The 22,322-nt window shown below is 45.0% G+C and overlaps 1 protein-coding gene across 4 annotated transcripts in view; it reads left to right on the top strand.

The window, feature by feature from the left end:
- Positions 1 to 22,322, top strand: part of MTIF2 (mitochondrial translational initiation factor 2) — a 68,315-nt gene that overhangs the window by 1,315 nt on the left and 44,678 nt on the right. For 3 of the 4 annotated variants that reach the window (XM_029593455.1, XM_029593454.1, XM_029593453.1), the window contains exons 2-3: positions 12,302 to 12,536; positions 19,582 to 19,702. In XM_029593455.1, the coding sequence (XP_029449315.1) occupies positions 12,312 to 12,536; positions 19,582 to 19,702 (346 nt within the window). In that variant the 5' untranslated portion in view covers positions 12,302 to 12,311. The remainder of the gene's footprint in view (positions 1 to 12,301; positions 12,537 to 19,581; positions 19,703 to 22,322) is intronic. The other variant, XM_029593456.1, reaches the window with a different exon arrangement.

Here is a 22,322-nt window from a genome sequence, read left to right as displayed (position 1 = left end):
CCACAAAATCCTAAGTTTATTTTATTTATTTTAAATGATTGATTCCTTTCCTGATCAGTCTTCCAAAGCAATGATAAAAAAACATTCATAAAACACATAAAATATCAAAAAACACATCATAAACTTATAATACAAATGACTGCCGAAAGAGAAAGTGTATAAAACGAGATCAGCTTACAAAAACACTCTCCAAACAACACACGTCAAAACTTCGCTTAGCAAGCGAGCCTTGTCTTCAGCAGGTCCATCCTTCTGGAACTCGCTACCTTCTTCTCTCCGGACAGAACTTTGCCCAATCAACTTCAAAAAAAGACTAAAAACCTGGCTTTTCGAACAAGCGTTCAAATCATGATAATAAGTCACATCAACATCCACACACTAGCAAATAATCCATCCAAAGACTCTCAACCTAGCCTGAAACATAACACTTCACAATCAAAGATAATTTTCAGTTTCTCATTCTTCAATTATGTTATAAGTTATTTTACCCATGTATTCTGTACCAAGTTTTTAAGTCCCTGTTCTATGTAACTTGCATTCTTCATGCATGTCTCTTTCAGTTACAATGTAAACCGAGCTGATATGCAAATTCTGCATGAAGCCCGGTATATAAAAATGTTAAATAAATAAATATAACTGATCCTGTTTACATACATGATGACATCTCAATAAATAAATAAGTGCAGTTACAGCAGATTGATTTTGCCCATTCTAATGTCTCAACTAAATAAAATAGGTACAAAAACTATTAATATTATAAAGTACATAAAAACCATAAATACAAAAGAATGCATTAGATAGATACTAAGACACTGCAAGTTAGATCAGAAGAAATGAAGCACTTATAAATTAATGGAGTTGCCATGTTCAATTTTACAGGGCAGATGGTAATTGTGAAAGGGTGAAGCCTTTGTCACCTCATTCACATGCTTCATCTTCCATGAATTTTCCCAGGAGCAGGGTTTGGTGAAGGAGTTAGGGAACTTTTGCTGGAAAATTATAAATGCAACAATGTGTGTATGTCCAGGAGGAGAAGTGATAAAACAGGGGTGGCCCATTCCAGTCCTCAAATGTCACAAACTAGCCCAGTTTTCAGGATATCCATAATGAATATGTATGGTGACAGATTTGCACGCACTGCCTCCATTTTATGCAAATTTGTATCCATGCATATTCCTTGTGGATATCATGATAAACAGGCTTGTTCCTGGCTCTTGAGGACTGGATCTGGACACACTTATGATAAAGGCTTATCAATTCATGAGTGACATGGAACAGGTTGATCATGAGCAGTAATAGGATTAGAGGGCACTCCATGAAGTAATTAGTAGCAGATTTAAAACAAATTCTAGGTGTGTTTTGTTTGTTTTTTAGTCAACACACAGACTATGGAATTAACTGCCAGAGAATGTGATCAAGGCTGCTAATTTAGCTGAGTTTAAAAAAGATTTGGATGAGTTTCTAGAAGACAAGTCCATTAATCACTGTTTAGCCAGGTAACATTGGGAGTCTCCACCTCCTGCTTCTAAGTGAGCATTCCTGATGGCCACTGACAGAGACAGGATGCTGGGCTCGATTAACCATTGTCAAGAATTCAGTCACATTGCTTTCCCGATCCCTCATCTGTCTCACATTCAGGCAGGGAGTCCAAGAAATTCTAGGAAAAAAAGAAGAGGATCTTTATTCCAAAAAAATCCAAATTTCAGGATGGTGCTGTACTCTTGCAGTGGGATGGAGGAAAGTGAAGGAGGTACAGAGCCCTGTAAGAAAGTTAAAGGGAAAATTTTTATTTTATTTATTTCTTTAATATAAAATACTTTTTGGCTGCTTCATCCCATGTTCTGGGCAGCTTACAGGTTTCACGTACAGAAAAAATCAAGAATCACATATTACTGCCTTTTTATTTATTTTTTATGGTAAATTTAATTTTTCATGGGTTGGCCAGTGTTCAGTTTCATGTCGCCAGTGGGATCAGGTAGCAGAGCATTTAGCCCTTATATTATGCAGGTTCTCTGTTCTTGACCAAAGGTTAGTAAGGAATGCCCTCAGCTCATGACTCAGAATTTGCATATGATCATAAAGAAAAGAAAGCTGCCTTAACAGAGCAGCTGGATTATCATGGATTCTGTTACGTTCCATTTCATCTCCCAGCATGCAGTTCAGTTCTAATCGTGATGGTCCCAGAGAAAGGCTTAATTTTAGTACATTGTGATACATTTTAGGAAAAAATCTGTTCGAGTTAGAAGAGTACAAACTTGGTCCAACTCTTTTATCAAAACACAGCTCTCAAGTAACAATCACAAACAGCATGGCACAAAGAGAGCGATACACAAACAGTTTAAAATTCATATCGCCCCTTCAACCCTTTGCTTTTCCCTCCCTCTCCACCCTTACAAAAACAGCCCATCCCCAGGGTGGTGACCATTATATGGGTAATGAATTTACAGTCAAGCTGCGGAGTCTGGTAGACAGCGATTTATAAAATGGGTCCCATATTCTCAAGAACTTCTATCACCGTTTTTTTGCTACCTTTAAATATAGAGAGTTTTTCCATTAATAAAAGGGTATGCATTTGATTGCACCACATTTACAAAGTAGGAGAGTCTCCCCTAATCCACTGCATTAATATACACATTCCTTTTATCATGCAAAATTCTTTCCTTACAAATATAAACAGGTCTATATAGGCCATATCATAATCATCAAAAATATCTAAGAGGCCCAATGCAACATTGACTGGTACAGAGCACACTGCCCATCTCAAGATATGAGTGAATACATTGCTCCAAAACTTCTGAATGACTGCACAGGCCCAAAAACAATGGAAAAAAAGTACCCTCTGGGGCTTCACCCTTTAAACATTTATTATCTGGCATAATATGGACTTTGTAAGCTCTTGGGGGTGAAAAATACATTCTATGTACTACTTTAAATTGCATTTCACACAAGTTTGCACTCTCCATCCGTTTTCCCAACCTATCAAGAGCAAAGCAGAAATCGTTCACTAAAGGAGTACCTCTATCTCTTGACCACTTCACCGTTATCTCAACAAAAGTGTTGCGATTCCGGGTCGGCCCCGGAATCGCTACTCACTCCTTCGGGGTTCCGCGCTGGGCCCGCGTTCCCCGGACCTCCGGGGACCTCAGCCGCCGGGGGCTCGGCGTCCCTCTACCTCGCCCGGGCCTGCAGTCCCTCCTGCCGTGTCCTCTTCGCTGCGACGCAGCAGCCGACGTCCCTCGGCGGCTGGCCTCGCCCCCTAGACGCGCGCGTCTTAGGCTGAGATTTAAAGGGGCCAGCGCGGGAAAAGCTAGGGGACGCCTCCGGATGACATCAGACGCTGCAGGGTATTTAAACCCTGCAGCTTGACCAGGATATCGCCTTGCAACGAGGTTCCCAGGGTTCCCTGTATCCAGTTGCTGCGTTCCTGCTTGGCTCCTGACCCCGGACCGGCTCACGTTGATTCTCTGGCTTCTGACCCCGGACCGGCTTACGTTGATTCCCTGGCTTCTGATCCCGGACCGGCTTGCGTTGATTCTCTGGCTTCTGACCTTGGACTGGCTTATGGAGATCCATTGGTTCCCGACCCTGGACTGGCGAGCAACGACTCTTCGGCACTCAACCTTGGACTTCTTCTGACCAGGCCCCCGCGGGCCCTCCTAAGTCCCAGCGGCCGGGTTCCTACGGGCTCCTCCTGGGGGGACTCCGGCTTCCAGGGTGAATCTCCTAACTCCCAGCGGCCGAACTCCTACGAGCTCCTCTCGGGGGAGGATCGGCTTCCAGGGCGAAGATCTTCTCACCACAGTGCCACCACCACCATCTCCTGCTTTCTCGCCAAAGCCCTTGGTCGCATAGGGCTCCCAGGGTTCCACCTTCAGCCAGCCATTAGCCTGTCCTTGCCGCCTCCCGGCCGGGGCCACTGCTGCAACTATCTTCAGCAATCCATCTTCCGGCTCCGACCAGCCCAAGGGTCCACGAATCCAACAAAAAGGGTCCAAGCTACACTCTTCCACAATATTTCTATATAATTTAGACAGTATCCCAACACTCGAGTTTGAGCAGACTATTTATTTAATACTTTTATATACCGAAGTTCATATGTACATCACATCGGTTTACATAGAATGGATAGAGAGGAGGAAAAGGAAAAGAGAAGGGTAGAAGTTACATTAAACAAATTAACTGGTTGAACAAAAAGGCAATAAGTAGAAGGTTGTACTCATAGAAATTAAAGGATAGTGTAGGAAGGATAGGCAACAAAAGGGGAGAACAGTAGTAACAATGTAATTAAGTACATATAATGAAAAAATAACTCATGAATTATGTACAGGTGATTTGGGTTGCGTGTTAGCAACAGGGAGTTGGGAGGAGTTAAGTAAAGGCCTGCTGAAAGAGCCAAGTCTTTGCTTTTTGGCAGGTAAAAAAAAAATTAAAATCTTTATTGGTTTGCAACAGAGAGTCCATGTAATGGCAGATTTCCAAATAGGCAAAGAAATCTTTGTTGCACAAGTGATGTTTTCTTTTAAAGATTGAAAAGTTACAGCCCCCTGCCTGATATCTGTTAATAATTGATCAATTGTCTTAAGGCCACCCATTCTCCACAGATGGAAAACAATGTGATCTAACCCTGGCTGAAAGGCCACATTCCCCCTAATGGGCATCATCCCTGATACCCTTGAAAGCAGGCTATAATTAGTTCTCACCTGTCGCCATGCTTTGAGAATAGGCATGTATAATTGCTTCTCTCGAATTGTCATGGATAACTCTGAGGTCTTTGCATGAAGAAGGTATGATAACGCCAAAGACCGAATTAGGCTCTCATCCACCTCAATATCTGTCACCATACCCAAACCCCTAATCCAATCCCTGGTCACCCGCAGTATGCAGGCTGCATTATATAAGCACAAATTGGGAAGGTTTAAACCCCCATCCTTAAAGTTAAGCTGAAGTTGAGAGATTTTCATACGAAGCTTCTTCCGGTCCCAGATAAACTCTGATATTTTATTCCAAACATTACATCTAAGCACATTTAAGACTAATCAGAGAAAATTATTTTTCACTCAGCACACCATTAAGCTCTGGAATTTGTTGCCAGAGGATATGGTTAGTGTAGCTGGGTTCAAAAAAGGTTTGGATAAGTTCTTGGAAGAGCAGTCCATTAACTGCTATTAATCAAGTTTACTTAGGAAATAGCCATAGCTATTACTGGCATCAGTAGCATGGGATGATCTTGGTGTTTGGGTAATTGCCAGGTTCCTGTGGCCTGGTTTGGCCTCTGTTGGAAACAGGATGCTGGGCTTGATGGACCCTTGGTCTGACCCAGCATGGCAATTTCTTATGCTCTTATCTCACTTTAACATCCACAGTGGTAGTGTTTGCAAAACATGGAGTCATTTAAGCAAAACAGTAATCTTCACTAACTGGATCCTACCATACCAGGGAAGGGAACATGATGTCAACTACTCAGCAGCCTTCTTATTACGATTAGCAGAGTCACATTTACATGATAAATTTGAGACACATCTCAAGGGATACGAAGACCCATGTACATGATTTCTTCCTCCGCACAGAAGAAAATCCCTCTGCCAAATCACCTGGACACATCTAACACCATTGACTCCCATATTAATTGTCAATCCAGACAACAAAGCTAATTCACACAATAGGGTCATTAATCTGTGCAGCGATCTCTGCAGATGTGATAGCCCCACCAACAGGTCATCCGCAAATAGGGCAACTTTGATCTTCCTATCGCCACATTTAAACTCTGTAATTTCTCTGTCCACCAAAAGGCACCTAGCTAATGATTCCAAACTCAGGATAAATAAAAACAGCCTGCCTCATGTCATGCTCGAGAGGAAAATACTCCGAGACTAAACCATTTCCCATAACTGTCACTAAGGGGGCCTCATATAGAAGTTGCAGCATTTCCAGAAAAATATCCTTGAAAGCCATACCGCAGCAATACCACAAACAAATAGTCCCAGGATAGATGGTCAAACTGTTTTTCTGTGTCAAAACTTACCAAAAATGGGTTACCCATCCCCTGCCAGCCACTTCCTAAACTTGCCAGAATTCTCTGCACATTTGTTACCACAGTACATCCAGACATAAATCCCACCTGCTCTGGAGATATCAAACCCAGCAATAACATAATCGGCTTATTTGCCAAAACTCTGGCATACATTTTAACATCTGTGTGCAGGAGGGAAATTGGTCTATAAGAGACAGGCATCTCCAAATCTTGCCCTTATTTGGGGATCACTGTTATAAAGGCCTTCTTCGTTGTTTGTGACAGTGTACCCGATTGCACTGCTGCCTGAAGCAATCACTGTAAGGGGTGAATTACATGCAATCGAAGAATTTTTATATCTAGAAAAGACTTTGCAGCCACCGATGAATTGAATTTTTGCTACTAGCCATTCCACTGGAAATGCAGTGGGATGGCTAGCAGCAAGAGAGCATGAATTTTCGTTTTCACTAAATAGGAGCAAAATGGCACCATTTCATCCTTCTTGGCCACCACTCTTGCAGAATAATCATTGAAAAATCAGCACTTGTAGATTTTAGATCTGATCACTTTATTAATAACTTTTCAGACCCAACAGGAAATGAATCTGGTTATGCAGGCATATTTTAAAAACATGAGTATTGCATTTTTGGGTGGTAAGGTCAGGATCTACCCTGACCTAGCCAGAAGTACTCAGATTAGACACAAGGCTTTTCTTTCCTTAAAGCTTAGGGTCATAGCACTTGGAGCAACTATGGTTGTAAAATACCCATGTAAATGTGTAATAAAACAGGGAATTGTTTTTATTTTCTTTGAGGTAAATCAATTGCAAGATTTTCTGAATGCTAGGATGCAGATATCTACAAAAGATGGCGGTGCAAGTAATTAGTATTGTTGAAACTTTCATGAATATCCAAATTATTTTTTATATTAGATTTCTTAAAAAAAAAAATCTCCTCATTTACAAATATCGTTTCCTGTACGTACCCGGATCAGTCCAGACACCTGGGTTGTGACTCCGCACCAGCAGATGGAGACAGAGCAAAACTTGTCGGGCTTCCCTACATATAGTAAGGTGCCACCCACAGCCCCTCAGTCTTACATAATGTCAAAGCAAACTGACCAACCATACTAGCTAACTAGACCGCCCTAACAAGGGCCGATTCAATAAACCCCCAGCTGGAACAGAACATCCTCAACCAGAGGTCAACCAATCTAAACTCAACATTAACAACTGAATCCACTGAGCAGACTCTCCGTTCTTCAGAAAACAAAGAAAACCAACATTACCAACACAGAATGCTCGGGCGGGATCCTGGACTGATCCGTGGTACTACAGGAACGAAAATTATCAGGTAAGAAACTAATTTTCCTTTCCCTGTACGTACCCGGATCAGTCCAGACACCTGGGATGTACCAGAGCCAACCTACTACGGGTGGGAACCAGAGAGTCCCGCTCGGAGTACTCTCTCTCCAAAACCCCCCCGAGTCTGTCGCCTGGACATCCACCCGATAATGTCTAGTGAAAGTGTGCAACGACTTCCAAGTCGCTGCCCTGCAAATTTCTTGAGGCGACACATGCGAGGATTCCGCCCAAGAGGCGGCATGAGACCTCGTGGAGTGAGCCCGAAGACCCACCGGAATCGGTTTACCTCTCAGAATGTACGCTGAAGCAATAGCCTCCTTGAGCCACCGTGCAATCGTGGTCCTGGAAGCTGCACCACCCCTCTTGGGGCCAGAACACAGCACAAAAAGATGGTCAGAGACTCGGAAAGGGTTCGTAACCTCCAAATAACGGAGAAGGACCCTACGAACATCAAGCTTCCGCAACTCCTGTGAACCTCGAGCTTCCGGAAAAGCAGACAGCTCCACCGATTTGATTCAAATGAAAAGCTGAGACCACCTTCGGTAAAAAGGAGGGAACCGTCCTTAAGGACGCTCCTGAATCTGAGATCCGTACAGTTTGTATCCACGGGAACCCCCCTGACCCACAATAATGGATGTAAAGCAGAATTATGACATTCCCCATACAACTCACCCTACAAAAAAGATATTCTGGTTCTGGTGACATCTCAGTAACAGTAACTCAAACTCCTTCTACTTCCAGGCTCAATAGCCCTACTTACTTATTTATTTATTTATTTGAAAACTTTTATATACCGGTATTAGTATGCAAACATCATACCGGTTCACATTGTAACTAAAGGCAGAAATTACAATCAACAGGGAGGGGAAAACAAGGAGGATTATACATAGAGCAGGGGGCATAGAAATTAAAGCATTAAAACTGTAACGAGCTATTTAGAGGACTATATACAAGTTTAGGCAGATTATTTACAAGAGTTGAGGCTGTAACGTGCTATTTACAGGAAAGAATACAAAATTTAAGTGGGTTACTTATAGGAAAGTATAGGAGAGGGTTCAGGAGGGCGGGGGTTGGTAGGGGAGGGGGAGGAGCAATAAGTTGGGGTCAAGGGGGGGGGGAGGGGGAGGTTAGTCAGGGTAGGCTTGTCGGAAGAGCCATGTTTTGAGTTTTTTTCTGAACTTGGAGTAACATGGCTCTAGCCTGAGTGTGGTGGGGAGGGCGTTCCATTGCTTAGGGCCTGCAATGGAAAGGGCGCGATCCCTGGTGGAAGTAAGGTGGGCTTTTTTTAAGGGGGGAATGGAGAGGGTGCCTTTATTGACAGTACGGGTGGGTCGTTCGGTGCGTATGTGACAAAAGGGTTCATCTAGCCAGTTAGAGTTGTATGTGTGGATGGATTTGTGAACTATGGTTAAGGTTTTAAAGAGAATTCGGGATGCGATGGGGAGCCAGTGGAGTTCTTTGAGTATAGGAGTGATGTGATCGGCTTTCCGTGAGTTGGTAATGACCCTGGCGATAGCATTTTGGAACATTTGTAAGGGTTTGGTGGTGGAGGAGGGTAGACCAAGGAGGAGGGCGTTACAGTAGTCGAGCTTTGATGAGAGGGTGGCTTGGATGACTGTACGGAAGTCATGATAGTGGAGGAGGGGTCTGAGTTTCTTCAGGATATTGAGCTTGAAGAAACCTTCTTTGAGGGTGGTGTTGATCTGTTTTTTTAGATTGAGTTGTTGATCTAGGATTACTCCAAGGTCTCTTACGGTGGTGTGGGGCATTATGGTGTTGAAAGCTGGGTCATTGGAGATCAGGGGTTTAGGAGGGAGGTGAGGAGAGATGAGGAGCAGCTCCGTTTTAGAGGAGTTTAGTGCAAGGTGGATGTTGGAGAGGAAGTCATTTATGTTAGCAAGACATGTGTTCCAGAAAGCAAGGGCATCTGAGAGGGAGTTGTGAATGGGAATGATGATTTGCACGTCATCTGCATAGAGGTAGAATTTGAGGCCAAGGTCAGTGAGGAGGTGACATAGGGGAGTGAGATAGATATTGAAAAGGGTAGAGGAGAGAGAGGAGCCTTGGGGGACGCCTTGGGACAAGGGGTAGAGTGTGGAGTTGGCGTTTCCTATCTTGACGGAGAACTTTCTGTTAGAAAGGTAGGATTTGAACCATAGCAGGGCTAGGCCGGAGATACCTATTTTGGTTAAGCGGTTGATGAGGTGGTTGTGGTTGATGGTGTCGAAGGCCGCTGAGATGGCGAGGAGGTAGCAGCTGCCTTGGTCCATGCCTATGAGCAAGTGATCTGTGAGGGAAAGCAGGAGGGTTTCCGTGTTGAGGTATTTACGGAAGCCGAATTGGGCTGGATGAAGAATATTATTACTTTCCAGATATTCTGAGAGTTGGATGTTTACAATCTTTTCCATAATTTTGGAGAGGAATGGCAGGTTAGAGATGGGGCGGAAGTTGGCGGGGTCTTTAGGGTCTAGTGTTGGTTTTTTTAAGAGGGGCTTAACAATTGCTTGCTTGAGCATATCTGGGACAGAGCCAGAAGAGAGGGAGGAGTTTATGATGTCTGCGATGGGTTTGGAAATAGTATTTGGGATGGAGAGGAGAGATTTAGTGGGAATGGTGTCCGAGGGGTGTGATGCTGGTTTGAGTTTTTTGAGGATGCATGTCCTCTTGAGAAAACACAACAAATAAGACTGATACAAATGCTTACATGCTAGTAAAATATCTCATCTCGGTAACAGACACAGAACCGACCTAACATACTCCCAGGATCTGTAGTAATGCACATAAACTAATCTGCACGCAGTTACACCTGTATTATGGAATACACTCAAACAGGAGCAACCCTATCTATGAAAAGGCAACACTACAAATATTAAATCAGGTCCTAAAAACCAATACACCTCTTATTAGGAAAACAGAACTAGCAAGCAGCTATAGATCCCCACACAGAAATAATTGTAAAACTATACTAATAAGCAGAATAAATGTTTCAAAACAGCTATGAACAGAATAACATCCAACAATTAAAAACTCATAAAAACTATTAAACATTCTCCAAACACCAATAAAATATTTCAAAAAAGCAGACATCACACAATTAAAATGGCAGTCAAGAAAAATAAACTTAAAAAGCCACTTTTACTTACCCCCTCCAGCAGCTGTCCTACTCCCCTTCCCTGCAGGCCGTGGCACACACCAGAAGCAGCAGTAGAAGCTAAGCTCTATACTTATGGTCCTCTTCCTTAGTGCCCATGTCTCTCACACACAGACCATACCAGTCATGCCCCCATGACCAGTTTCTGTCTCTCACACACCAATCATATCCCAAACAGTCTTTGGCACACACATACCAGTCACCTTCCTGAACAGTTTCTCTCATGCCATACACACACAGGCTTCCCACTCCCGTGTTCTTCTTACATATTTGGGCTTCTCACTCTCATAATCACTTTCTCTGTCTCTCTCTCTCTCTCACACACACACACACTCACCAGTCTCTCACTCCCATGTTCTCTTTCAGATATACAGGCTTCTCCCTCCCATGATGTGTCTCACACACACCCAGGTTTCTCACTCCCATACTCACTTCTCTTCACATGCACAGGCTTCTCATTCCCATAATCACTTTATTTCTCTCTCTCTCACACACACACACACACACCAGTCACCTGATCTCACTCATGCATACACACACACACAGGCTTCCCACTCCCAAGTTCTCTTTCAGATATACAGGCTTCTCCCTCCCATGATGTGTCTCACACACACCCAGGTTTCTCACTCCCATACTCACTTCTCTTCACATGCACAGGCTTCTCATTCCCATAATCACTTTCTCTCTGTTACACACACACACACACCAGTCTCTCTCATTTCCATGCTCACTCTCCACGTGCACAGGCTTCTCATTCCCTGAATCACATTCACACACACCAGTCTTTTTCTCTCACACACACCGTCACCTTACCAAGCAGTCTCTCTCTCTCATGCATGCACACTCACCCAGGTTTCTCACTCCCATGCTTTCTTTCACCCCCACAACACCAGGCTTCTTACGCCCATGCTTTCTCACATACCCAGACTTCTCACTTCCATGCTTTTTCTCTCTCTCACACACACACATCAGTCACCTCTCTCTCTAATGTCTCACACTCTCACATACATATCAGTCATCTCCCTGAGCAGTCACTTTCATTGTCTCTCACACACACACACATCAGCTCTCTGACCAGTCAATCACACACAGGCTGGCTGCCTGCTTCTCTCTCTTGCTCTCACTCACTTCCTCCCCCCCCCCCCAGCACAAACGGTAGCTGCACCACCTCCTCCTCCAGCCCCCGCCGGCCAAGAAAGAAGAATCCCATCGGCGCGGGAGGCTCACGTTGCTGTCTCCTTTACCTATTATCCGATGCTTCGATTGCTCGGGGGCCGATGCTGCTGTCGCTGCTGCTATTTTTTCATGCAGCGCGGCTCTTTCTCCTTCCCGCGCACCGGGATTCACTTCCTGTTCCGGGTCAGAGGGGGGAGGGGCGGGAAGAAGAAAAGGCCCAGCCGCGGATGCCACCAGCTTTTTTTTTTTTTTTTCCACCGCTGCCGTTCCCGCTGGGCTTGAACGTGCTGATAGCCCAGCGGCAACGGCAGCAGGGAAGGAAGAGCAGCGGGAGAGACCGGGAGCGCGCGACACACCAGCCGGTGCTTGGCGGCGCCGCGGACCGGCAAAAAACTCCCGCGGACCGGTGGTTGGGGACCCCTGGTCTAGCAGGACTCGAGGAAAACAAATTATCAGGTAAGAATAATTTAACCTTTCTGTCATATACTGCCCCCGTGATAATATCTATAACATTAGTATGACTCTGTTTTGTAAATCCAAGGATCTCATTGGTTGCTGCTTTAATCACTTAAAACTGTTTTTTACTATTTCATATGTACAGTTTTTAAAAAATGAACCGAGGGATGTTGCTGAAGTTGGAAAACCTGGTACAGTTTCACGGAACATGTTGCCGATTGCACAGCCTGTGCTGCAGTAAATCTCTCGGGACACAGAAAAGGTTTCTGCCCTCCTGCCTGCGCTCCAGGGTTGCTGCTCATTCGTGTCTACCGCCCTGGCAGAGGGACACCTTCATCAGTGTGGCACTCGCGCAGTATCGGCTGCTGGCCACCAAAGAGGTACTTGGCAGCTTTCCGAAGAACTGCTGTATTGTCTCCAAGCAGAGAGCAAATTCTGCCATTAATCAGGAAGGGCACTGCTACTCATACTTATTTGGGTGCAGCTGGCTGTTTGCACATTAGACAGTATTAACTTTTGTGAAGAGAGAAATTATTCTAGTTTGATAGTTAGATTTTCAGGTGTATACATAAATATGTACATGTGGTGAGAAACTGTGGCTTATTAGAGTATATTGGTATGAATGGATGCAAATAAGCAACACTCAAAATGGTGGCTATAAAAGTTATAAAATCGGGTAGTTTATTATTTACTGGATAGGATATTTAGGTATTGGCAGATAAAGCAGCAGTGCTAGCTAGAATGTTCAAAATGATATTGTTTCCTACTTTTATCTTATTCCTGTCTACTTTTATTTCTTGCTCTACAGTGATTTTTCTTACATCATCTTTTTGAGAAAAGGGAGTACACAACACACCCTCTGTTCATAAACATTTCCTTCCCATAGTCCAGTGTTTTGTTTGTGCTGTAGTCTTGCTTTCTCTGAGGATAAGCAGGATGGTAGTCCTCACACATGGCTGACATCATCAGATGGAAGTCCTGATGCAGAAAACCTATGTCAAAGTTTTTAGAAATTTGACTGGACACACTGAGCATGCCCAGGATGCCCTGTATCACGCTTCCACCCAGGGTCTCTCTTCAGTCTCTTCTTTTTTGCGGAGCTCTAAGCCTTGCACTCTGGCAGTGTCTCATGTTGCCAGAATAGACAACATCCAGGTGGATTTTCTCAGTCAAAGGATGCTAGACCCCAGAGTGGGGGTTACCAGAAGAAGCAAAGTGTCTCAGATCAGATAGGGAATGCCCCACGTGGACTTAATAGCATCATGGCAGAATGCAAAGGTGGCACATTTTTACAGTCGCAGGCAAGAACATGGGGCAGAAGACATCGATGCTCTAGTGTTTCCATGTCCTCTGGGAATTCTGCTTTATGTGTTTCCTCCATAGCCGCTAGTGGGCAAAGTGGTTTGACGGATAGAGCAACATCCAGGGCAGGTAATTCTGGTGACCCCAGTGTGTCCGCATCGTCCTTGGTTCATGGATCTGATCAACATGGCAGTGGACAGGCCTTCTAAGGTTCAGTCAATATCGAGGCTTCTTCACCAGGTCCGATATTTTTTGATCAGGCGACTCACTTCTGTCTTGCAGTCTGGCTTTTGAGAGAAAACATCTCAGATGGAAGGGTTATTCTGAGGAAGTTTATCTGCACCTTACTACAGGCTAGAAGACCTCCACATCCTTGGCCTACATGAGGCTTTGGAGGGTTTTCGAGGCCTGGTGTATCAGGCAGGCAGTACGGCTGACTCGTGCTTCGGTTTTGTATATTTTAGCCTTTCCACAAGAGGGAATGGCAAAAGGACTAGCTTTAACTCCCTTCGAGTGCAATAGGCAGCTTTGGGCTATCTTCAGGGTAATATGCTGGGAATGCCCCTGGAAGTGCACCCAGATGTAATTCGCTTTCTTTGGAGGGGTGGGGGGATGACATTTGCGTCCTCCAGTGCAGTGTCATGGAATTTTGAATTTGGTACTGAGAGGCATGTGTGATGCTGTGTAGGATGACTATAAAGGATTTAACCCTGAAGGTGATTTTTCTGGTGGCAATCTATTCAATCAGGAGGATTTCTGAGCTTCAGGCGTTGTTGTGTAGAGATCTTTTTCTACAGATTTCGGTCTCCAGGGACTCTTTGCGCACAGTACCCTCCTTTCTCCCGAAGGTTGTTTCTGCGTTCCATGTTAATCAAACAATGGAGCTTCCTGCCTTTTCAGAGTTGAATTCATCCGTGCCTCACACGAAGGAACTTCGGGTGTTTGATGTACGACTGGTATTGTTTAGGTACCTCAAGGTTACTAATAGTTTCCATTGTGCTTTGCAATGGTCCGAAGAAAGGATATAAGGCGTCTAAGTCTGTGATTGCTCGTTAGCTAAAAGAGGCTATTTCCTCAGCTTACATTGTAAGGGTCGCTTCGTACCAGAAGGTTTGAGGCTCATTCGACTCGCTCTCAGGTGACCTCCTGGGCTGAGTGTCAACAAATGTCCCTGCAAGAGATTTGTCAGGTGCTACTTGGAAATCATTGCACACTTTCTCCAAGCATTATCTTTTGGATATCTAAGATCCAGATTCCATGGTGAGAGTGTTTTACGAGTGGAATTGTCTCTGTCCACCCTGTGTAAGGTAAGGTGATGTGAGAGAGGCTATGATATCTAAAAGAACATCTTAAGAAATGGAAAAGGAATCCCAAATGAAAATGCAGGAAACAGAATAAGCACTGGCAAGTCAAATGCAAAGCATTGATAAGGAAGGCAAAGAGAGAATTTGAAAAGAAGCTTGCCATGGAAGCAAAAACTCAAAATAAAATCTTTTTCAGGTACATTCAAGGTAAAAAGCCTGGGAGGAAGTCATTTGGACCATTAGATGGTCAAGGGGTAAACGGGGCACTTAGGGATGACAAAGCCATAGCAGAGAGACTAAATGAATTATTTGCTTCTGTATTCACTGAGGAAGATGTAAGAGAGATGCCCATGCCAGAAATGCAAAGGTGATGATTCAGAAGAGCTGAAACAAATCTCAGTGAACCTGGAAGATGTACTAGGGCAAATTGACAAACTAAAGAGTTGCAAATCACTTGTACCAGGTGATATACATCCCAGAGTGCTAAAAGAACTGAGAAATGAAATTGCGGACCTGCTATTGGAAATTTGTAAACTATCATTAACATCTATGGTGCCTGAAGAGTGGAGGATTGCTAATGTAACTCTAGTTTTTAAAAAGGGACCAAGGAGTGATCCAGGAAACTAAAGACCAGCGAGTATGATGTCAGTTTCTACCATTTTGCCTGGCATAATCATAAAGAACAAAATTGCTGAACATATAGATAAGCATAGTTTACTGGCACAAAACCAACATGGATTTAACAAAGGAAAGTCTTGCCTCACAAATTTGTTACATGTGCATAAAGGTGAGCCAAATTTGTTACATATGCATAAAGGTGAGCCAGTTGATACAGTGTATCTGGATTTACAGAAAGCATTTGACAAAGTCCCTCATGAGAGACTTCTTAGGAAATTAAAAAGTCATGTGATTGGGGGGGGGGGGGGGGGGCAGTGTCTTATTGTTGTTTGCCAACTGGTTAAAAGATAGAAAACAGAGATTAGGGCTAAATTGTAAATTTTCCCAATGGAAAAAGTTGAATAGTAGAGTGCCCCAGGGATCTGTTCTGGACTACTTTTTAAAATATTTATAAACAACCTGGAAATGAGAACAAGTAAAATGATCAAATTTGTGATGACACAAAATTGTTCAAAGTTGTTAAATCGCAAGAGGATTGTGAGAAATTGCAAGAGTATCTTGCAAAACTGGGAGACTAGGCATGCAAATGAAATTTAGTGTGGCCAAGTGCAAAGTGATGCACTTAGGAAAGAGTAACCCAAATTATAGCTACACAATGCAAGGTTCCACATTAGGAGTCGCCACTCAGGAAAAGGACCTAGGTAATATCATTGATGATATCTTGAAATCTTCTGCTCAGTGTGCAGCAGCAGCAGCCAAGAAAGCAAATAGAATACTAGGGATTATTAGGAAATGAATGGAGAATAAAACAGAGAATATCATAATGCCTCTGTATCGCTCCATGGTACGACCTCACCTTGAGTATTGTGTGCAGTTCTGGTTACCACATTTCAAAAAAGATATAGCAGAATTAGAAAAGGTACAGAGAAGGGCTAAAGAGGTTAGCACTCTTAAGCTTGAAGAAGAGATGGCTGAGGGCAGATATGATAGAGGTCCATAAAAATGAGTGGAATGAAACGAGTAAACAGTTGTTTACTCTTTCTAAAAGTAAAAAGATCAGGGGTCACACAATGAAATTACTAGGTAATACATTTAAAACTAATAAGAGAAAATATTTTTTTACTCCACGCATAATTAAGCTCTTGAATTCATTGCCAGATGATGTGGGGAAAAGCTATTAGTGTAGCTTCGTTTAAAAAAAGGTTTAGACAGAAGGACCTTGTGAAACTGGAAGATTAGGCTTCCAAAAGGCAGATGAAAGTTAATGTGGACAAGTGCAAGGTGATGCATATAGGGAAAAATAACCCTTGCTGTAGTTACACACAGATCGATACTGTAACGTGCGGTTGAAGATTTCCCGTCTGTAACCCGCTGTGAGCGCACAATTCGGACGCCTAAGGCGATCCTGCGATACAGTCTCCAGTTTCACGCGTCCTTAGCGCTTCTTAAAACAGATTCATAACCCTTTCCGCACGCAGCATGTATATGATATGTAAATGAATGAATTAGCTGTATAATGAAGGAATTAGCTATTCCCCTCCGATACTGTGACGCGCGCTCAGATTATCTCCTTTGTAACCCGCTATTTTGCCGCGTCCTTAACCTGTTAGTTTACCGCCTACCCTCTACTTGGTGTTAGTGTGGTGTTCGAAAATTAAAACGGGAATAAAGTGCAAAAAATGGGGGTAAAACCAAAGGGAGTAAAGTGTAAAAAACCATGGACGACCTCCATATTAACATTGCAGCGTAAGTTGTTTATATATATATATGTATAAATACCTGTCACTTTCCGAATCCCCCAGGCATTCGGTCATCGAGGCGGGAGCCGGCGGGCGGGTGGGCGCGTGTTCGATCCAGGCCGGAGCAGGCGGGTGGGCGTGCATTCATCCAGGCAGAGGGAGCCAGCGGCGAAAGCCGCTGGATGAATGCGCGCCCCACCCGCCCGCTCCGGCCCTGGATCGAACACGCGCCCAACCGGCTCCCACCGCCGCCTGGATCGAACGTGCGCCCGCCGGCTCCTGCCGCCGCCTGGATCCAACGCGCACCCGCCCGCCGGCTCCCACCACTGCCTGGATCCAACGCGCGCCCGCCCGCCGGCTCCCACCGCTGCCGCCGCCTGGATGAACGGGCGCCGCCGCCTCGATGACCGCACGCCTGGGGGATTTGGAAAGTGACAGGTATTTATACATATATATAAACAACTTACGCTGCAATGTTAATATGGAGGTTGTCCATGGTTTTTTACACTTTACTCCCTTTGGTTTTACCCCCATTTTTTACACTTTATTCCCTTTTTAATTTTCGCCCTGCGCCTTGCTTCGGGAGGGGGGGAACCATCCACTTCCTGGTGCCTGTCATTTGAAATGACATTTGAAATGACAGGTACCAGCGCACCCAAGTTACTGTATAGGCGCTGTATTAGCGCCTATACAGTAAAATGGGTTGCGTGGGCCTAACGCTTGCCTAACGCTTCGCAGACGCGGCATGCATTTGCATGCAATTTGAAGAGAGTATCGAGCGGTAGGTGAAGAGAACTGTGCGTGCGGGGAACGAGGGTGCGCCCGGCACTGCTGCACTCTTTCTAACGCGGCATAACTGTATCGACCTGACAATTAGGTTCTATCTTAGGAGTTACCACCCAGGAATGAAATCTAGGCGTCATAGTGGATAATACATTGAAATCATCGGCTCAGTGTGCTGTGGTGGCCAAAAAAGCTAACAGAATGTTAGGAATTATTAGGAAGGGAATGGCAAATAAAATGGTGGATGTCATAATGCCTCTGAGACCACACCTTGAATACTGTGCGAAATTCTGGTCGCTACATCTCAAAGATATAGTTGCACTGGAGAAAGTGCAGAGAACGGTGACCAAAATAAGGGACTGGAACGGCTCCCATATGAGGAAAGGCTAAAGAAGTTAGGGCTGTTCAGCTTGGAGAAGACGACTAATGGGGGATATGATAGAGGTCTACAAAATCATGAAAGGACTTGAACAGGTTAATAATATACATCAGTTATTTACTCTCTCAGGTAATAGGACTATGGGGCACTCCATTAAATTAGCAAGTAACTTATTTAAAACAAATTGAAGAATTCTTTTTCACTCATCCCATAGATAAGCTCTGGAATTAATTGCCAGAGGATGTGATTACAGCAGTTAGTGTAAATGGGTTTAAAAAAGGTTTGGATAAGTTCCTAGAGGAAAAAATCCATAAACTGCTATTAATTAATAAGCAATAGTAGCTTGAGATCTATTTAATGATTGGGCACTTGCCAGGGATTTGTGACTTGGATTGGCCACTGTTGGAAACAGGATGCTAGGTTTGATGGACCTTTGGTCTGCCCCAGTATGGCAAGTCTTTTATGTTCTTAAAGAAGCTTGGGTACATCCCGGGAGTCTGCACAGATCTGGGTATGAACAGGAAAGGAAAATTGGTTCTTTCCTGCTAATTTTCATTCCTGTAATACCACAGATCAGTCCAGAGCCCCACCTGTTGGAGGAGTGGCGTCATCTCGCACTGATATCTAATCTACAATGCAGAGTCGTTGAGGGATTCAATAATGTTCTCTTTGGTAACTGTTGGAGAGGATTTCTGCTTTCCATCTTGGAGGTTTAACCTTTTCCCCTGATTGTTGAGGGGGGGGGGCCGGGTTGCAGTTTTAAATATTACTGTTTTTGGTTTAATCTTGGCTTGGGTAAAGGTCAATACTGTGAGACTACAGGTGGCACACTAGGTTATAGGCAGCATCAGTGAAACTTTTTTTTTTTTCTCTGCCTCCATGTGCTGGCAGCGGGACAAAACCTAGGAGTCTGGACTGATCTGTGGTATTCCAGGAACAAAAATTAGCAGGTAAGAATCAATTTTCCTATGTGGCTTTTTCACCGCTGCTCTCTTCCTGCCCACCTAATAGTTGCTGCCTGCCTGACCCAGTCCCATATCTCCCTCAGAGATTCCATGGCAAGGGCCAGAATTTGATTGGGCCATGGCACCTATGGCTCACCCCATTCCGAGGCATGTGATGCTGTACTTCCATTTGTGAGTCAGGCACATTTCAGGATCTGCAGCCAGACTGCTCTCATTCCCTGCAGTAATGTTTAGTAAAAGAAAATGGTTTAAAATCTGCTTCACAGGACAGCATCTTCTCCAGTGTCACTTTTTCTGTTCTAATTCTTTGCATTGTATGTGTTTGTCTTCTGTAGGGAAAAGGACCAAAGAAACAGAAATTATCTCCAATAAAACCTAAACAGGAAAAGCAGGAAGTTGAGATATGGCTCAAAATGACAGTGAAGGATCTTGCAGTTGCTATGAATAAGGACCTAGGTAAGCCTGGAAAATACCATCCACGCCATCCCAGCCAACTAGCTCCAAGCCCAGCAGTAACATACTATTGCACAGACATATATTAATGGTATAAAGCAGGACCACGAATTTATTAAAATGTTTTACAAATAAATCCCCAATTACACCATATAAGAACATAAGAAATGCCATACTGGGTCAGATCATGGGTCCATCCAGCCCAGCATCCTGTTTCCAACAGTGGCCAATCCAGACTACAAGTACCCGGTAAGTACCCAAACACTAAGTAGATCCCATGCTCACAACCATCCTCTACTAATCTACTTTGGGGCCAGCTAGACCTGTTTCATTCCTACCTGCCATAGGACCACTGGGTCATCTTTTTCAGGCCTGGGCCCTTGGCTAACTTTCCTTCCTGGGAGCCATCCTGCAACAGCTTCATCCAAGTCAGCTATTGACAACATGCCACCAGCCATTATGAGGGGGGACACCCTTGGTCCACATCCCCTCCCTGAGTGTAGTGGTGCCATGAAGCAACATCTGCTGCTTTCCAGAAGCACCTACCACAGTTTTGGCTTGGACACCACACCACAGGCAAGGGCAGTTCCTGCATTTACCCCTTTAACCTGCCCCCATGAATCTCTGAGGTTCTGCTTCCTAAACAGGACCAGCATGAAACTCTGTTGCCTCCTGCAGTGAGTTGTTGAAAGGTTGTTCCCTGTATGTACCCAGATCGGTCCAGATTCCTGGGTTTGCCTCCCTTCCAGCAGATGGAGACAGAAAAAGTTTTACTGACACTGCTACTTAACAACATGTGCTACCTGCAGTTCCTCAGTATTTCTTTGTCTCCATCAGATGGTAGATGGGTGCAAAACCTGTAGTTCTGCGGTCTGGGCAATTTTTTTTCTTTTTGTGCCTTCCTCCCGGGGGTTTTTGAATCCTGTGGGTTTCTTCCCTGTCCAGTTGAGGTGGGCGAGGGGGGGGGGTTGGTGACCCTTGTGTGTGCTCGTACCATGCGCCTGGGGTTGTAATCTGGTGGTCCAGATCCCTCCCCTTCATGAGGCCGCTCAGGCGACAGCAGCTCCAAATATCCTTTTGGTCTCAGGCAGTCTATTCTTTTTGTAGGCTTTGTGGCTTCAGATAGTTTAAAGTTTAAAAAAAAGGGAAAGAACTGAAGGCAGTTGCATGGCTCGGCTGTGCGGGTGGTTTCCTTCACAGGGTTTAAGGCGGCTGAAGTGAAGTGGTTTATTTGGTTTTGGATTTCTCCTACTTGTGTGTCAGTCAGCTTCTCCCCGTTTGCGATGGGCCGCGGCTCGACATGCCATGTGTGCGGCTCGATGTAATCGCGGCTTAGTCTGCTCTGGCTGTGCGCCAGGTGTTCCGAGAGCGGGGAGGGCTCATCAGAGCACCCTGCAGCCATGAAACAGTGTCGGAAGTACCCCGCTTCTCCTTTGGCTTCACTCCGGGGCTCTGGCCAAGGTACTGATCCTTTCCCGATCAGTGTGGGAATGGTGGCCATCTTGGATTCGCTTTCGACCAATCCCATGCCACCGGGGTGGGGGAAGAGGAATGCTCCCCTATTCTTGCCTCCAGCCCGTTCAGTTTTCGGGCACGATCAGGGGAGGGGGCCCCATGTTGTCAGTTTCTGGCTCCTTCCCTGCGGAGTCTGGAGCATTAAGGCCTTTATCTACAGATTTTGTGCTGCTGCTGCATGAGGCTTATCTGGCCAAGCAGCTTGTGCGGCTAGGGATTCGCAGTCCCGGCCAGCCCAGCCAACTAAGGGGTGTACATTAGGTCAAAAACAAATCGTTTGGGGAGACAACGGGTTTCCCCAATCTAGAAGTTGCTGGCTCCCCCCCTCGGGTTCTGGCCCAGGGGAAGATGAGTCCGATGAGTCTAGCAAGACTTCTGTAGGGGCAGAGGAAGCTCCTGATCTGGATGGTCCGGTAGATCTGGTGACTGGAGGTGCGGGTCAAGGGGATGATCTATTAATCCCAGTCCCCGAAAGTAGTACGACTTTTTAGAAGAGAAGAGCTTGATACCTTGCTACCTCTGGCTTTTAGATTCTATGGGGTTAAGATCCCCCAGGAGGGCTCTGATTGGGAAGGGGCGGATTCGGTCCTGGGTGGGATGCGGGGATCCCCGACAGCCTTCCCTTATCACAAGTCAGTAAAGAAGCTAGTGGAAGCAGAATGGGGAGCTCCCGATTCTGGGTTAAAGGTGGGAAGGGCCATGGCAAAGCTGTATCCATTACCTGAACAGGCATTGGAATTTTTTGCCCTCCCTAAGGTCGATGCTGCAGTTTCTACTAAGAGGGTGACTATCCCTGTCGTAGGCTCTGCGGCATTGAAGGACGTCCAGGTTCATAAGTTGGAGGTGCACCTCAAGAGAATATTAGGATATTTGAGGTCTCGGCCCTGGGATTGCATGCTGCTATTTGTTCTAGCTTTTTGCAACATGCTTGTCTCCGCTGGGTGCAGCAGATGCAAGAAAGCCTGCTGAAGTTGGGCAAGGAGGCAGACAGGGCTGAGCAAGTTGAGGCGGCCCTTGCTTATGGAGCGGATGCTTTGTATGATTTGGTTCATACGTAATCTCGGATTATGACGTCCTCGGTCTCTGCCAGAAGGTTGCTGTGGCTGCA

This window comes from Rhinatrema bivittatum, chromosome 3 (assembly GCF_901001135.1).
Source record: "Rhinatrema bivittatum chromosome 3, aRhiBiv1.1, whole genome shotgun sequence".
NCBI lineage: Eukaryota > Metazoa > Chordata > Amphibia > Gymnophiona > Rhinatrematidae > Rhinatrema > Rhinatrema bivittatum.
This window is presented reverse-complemented; position numbering and strand designations above follow the sequence as displayed.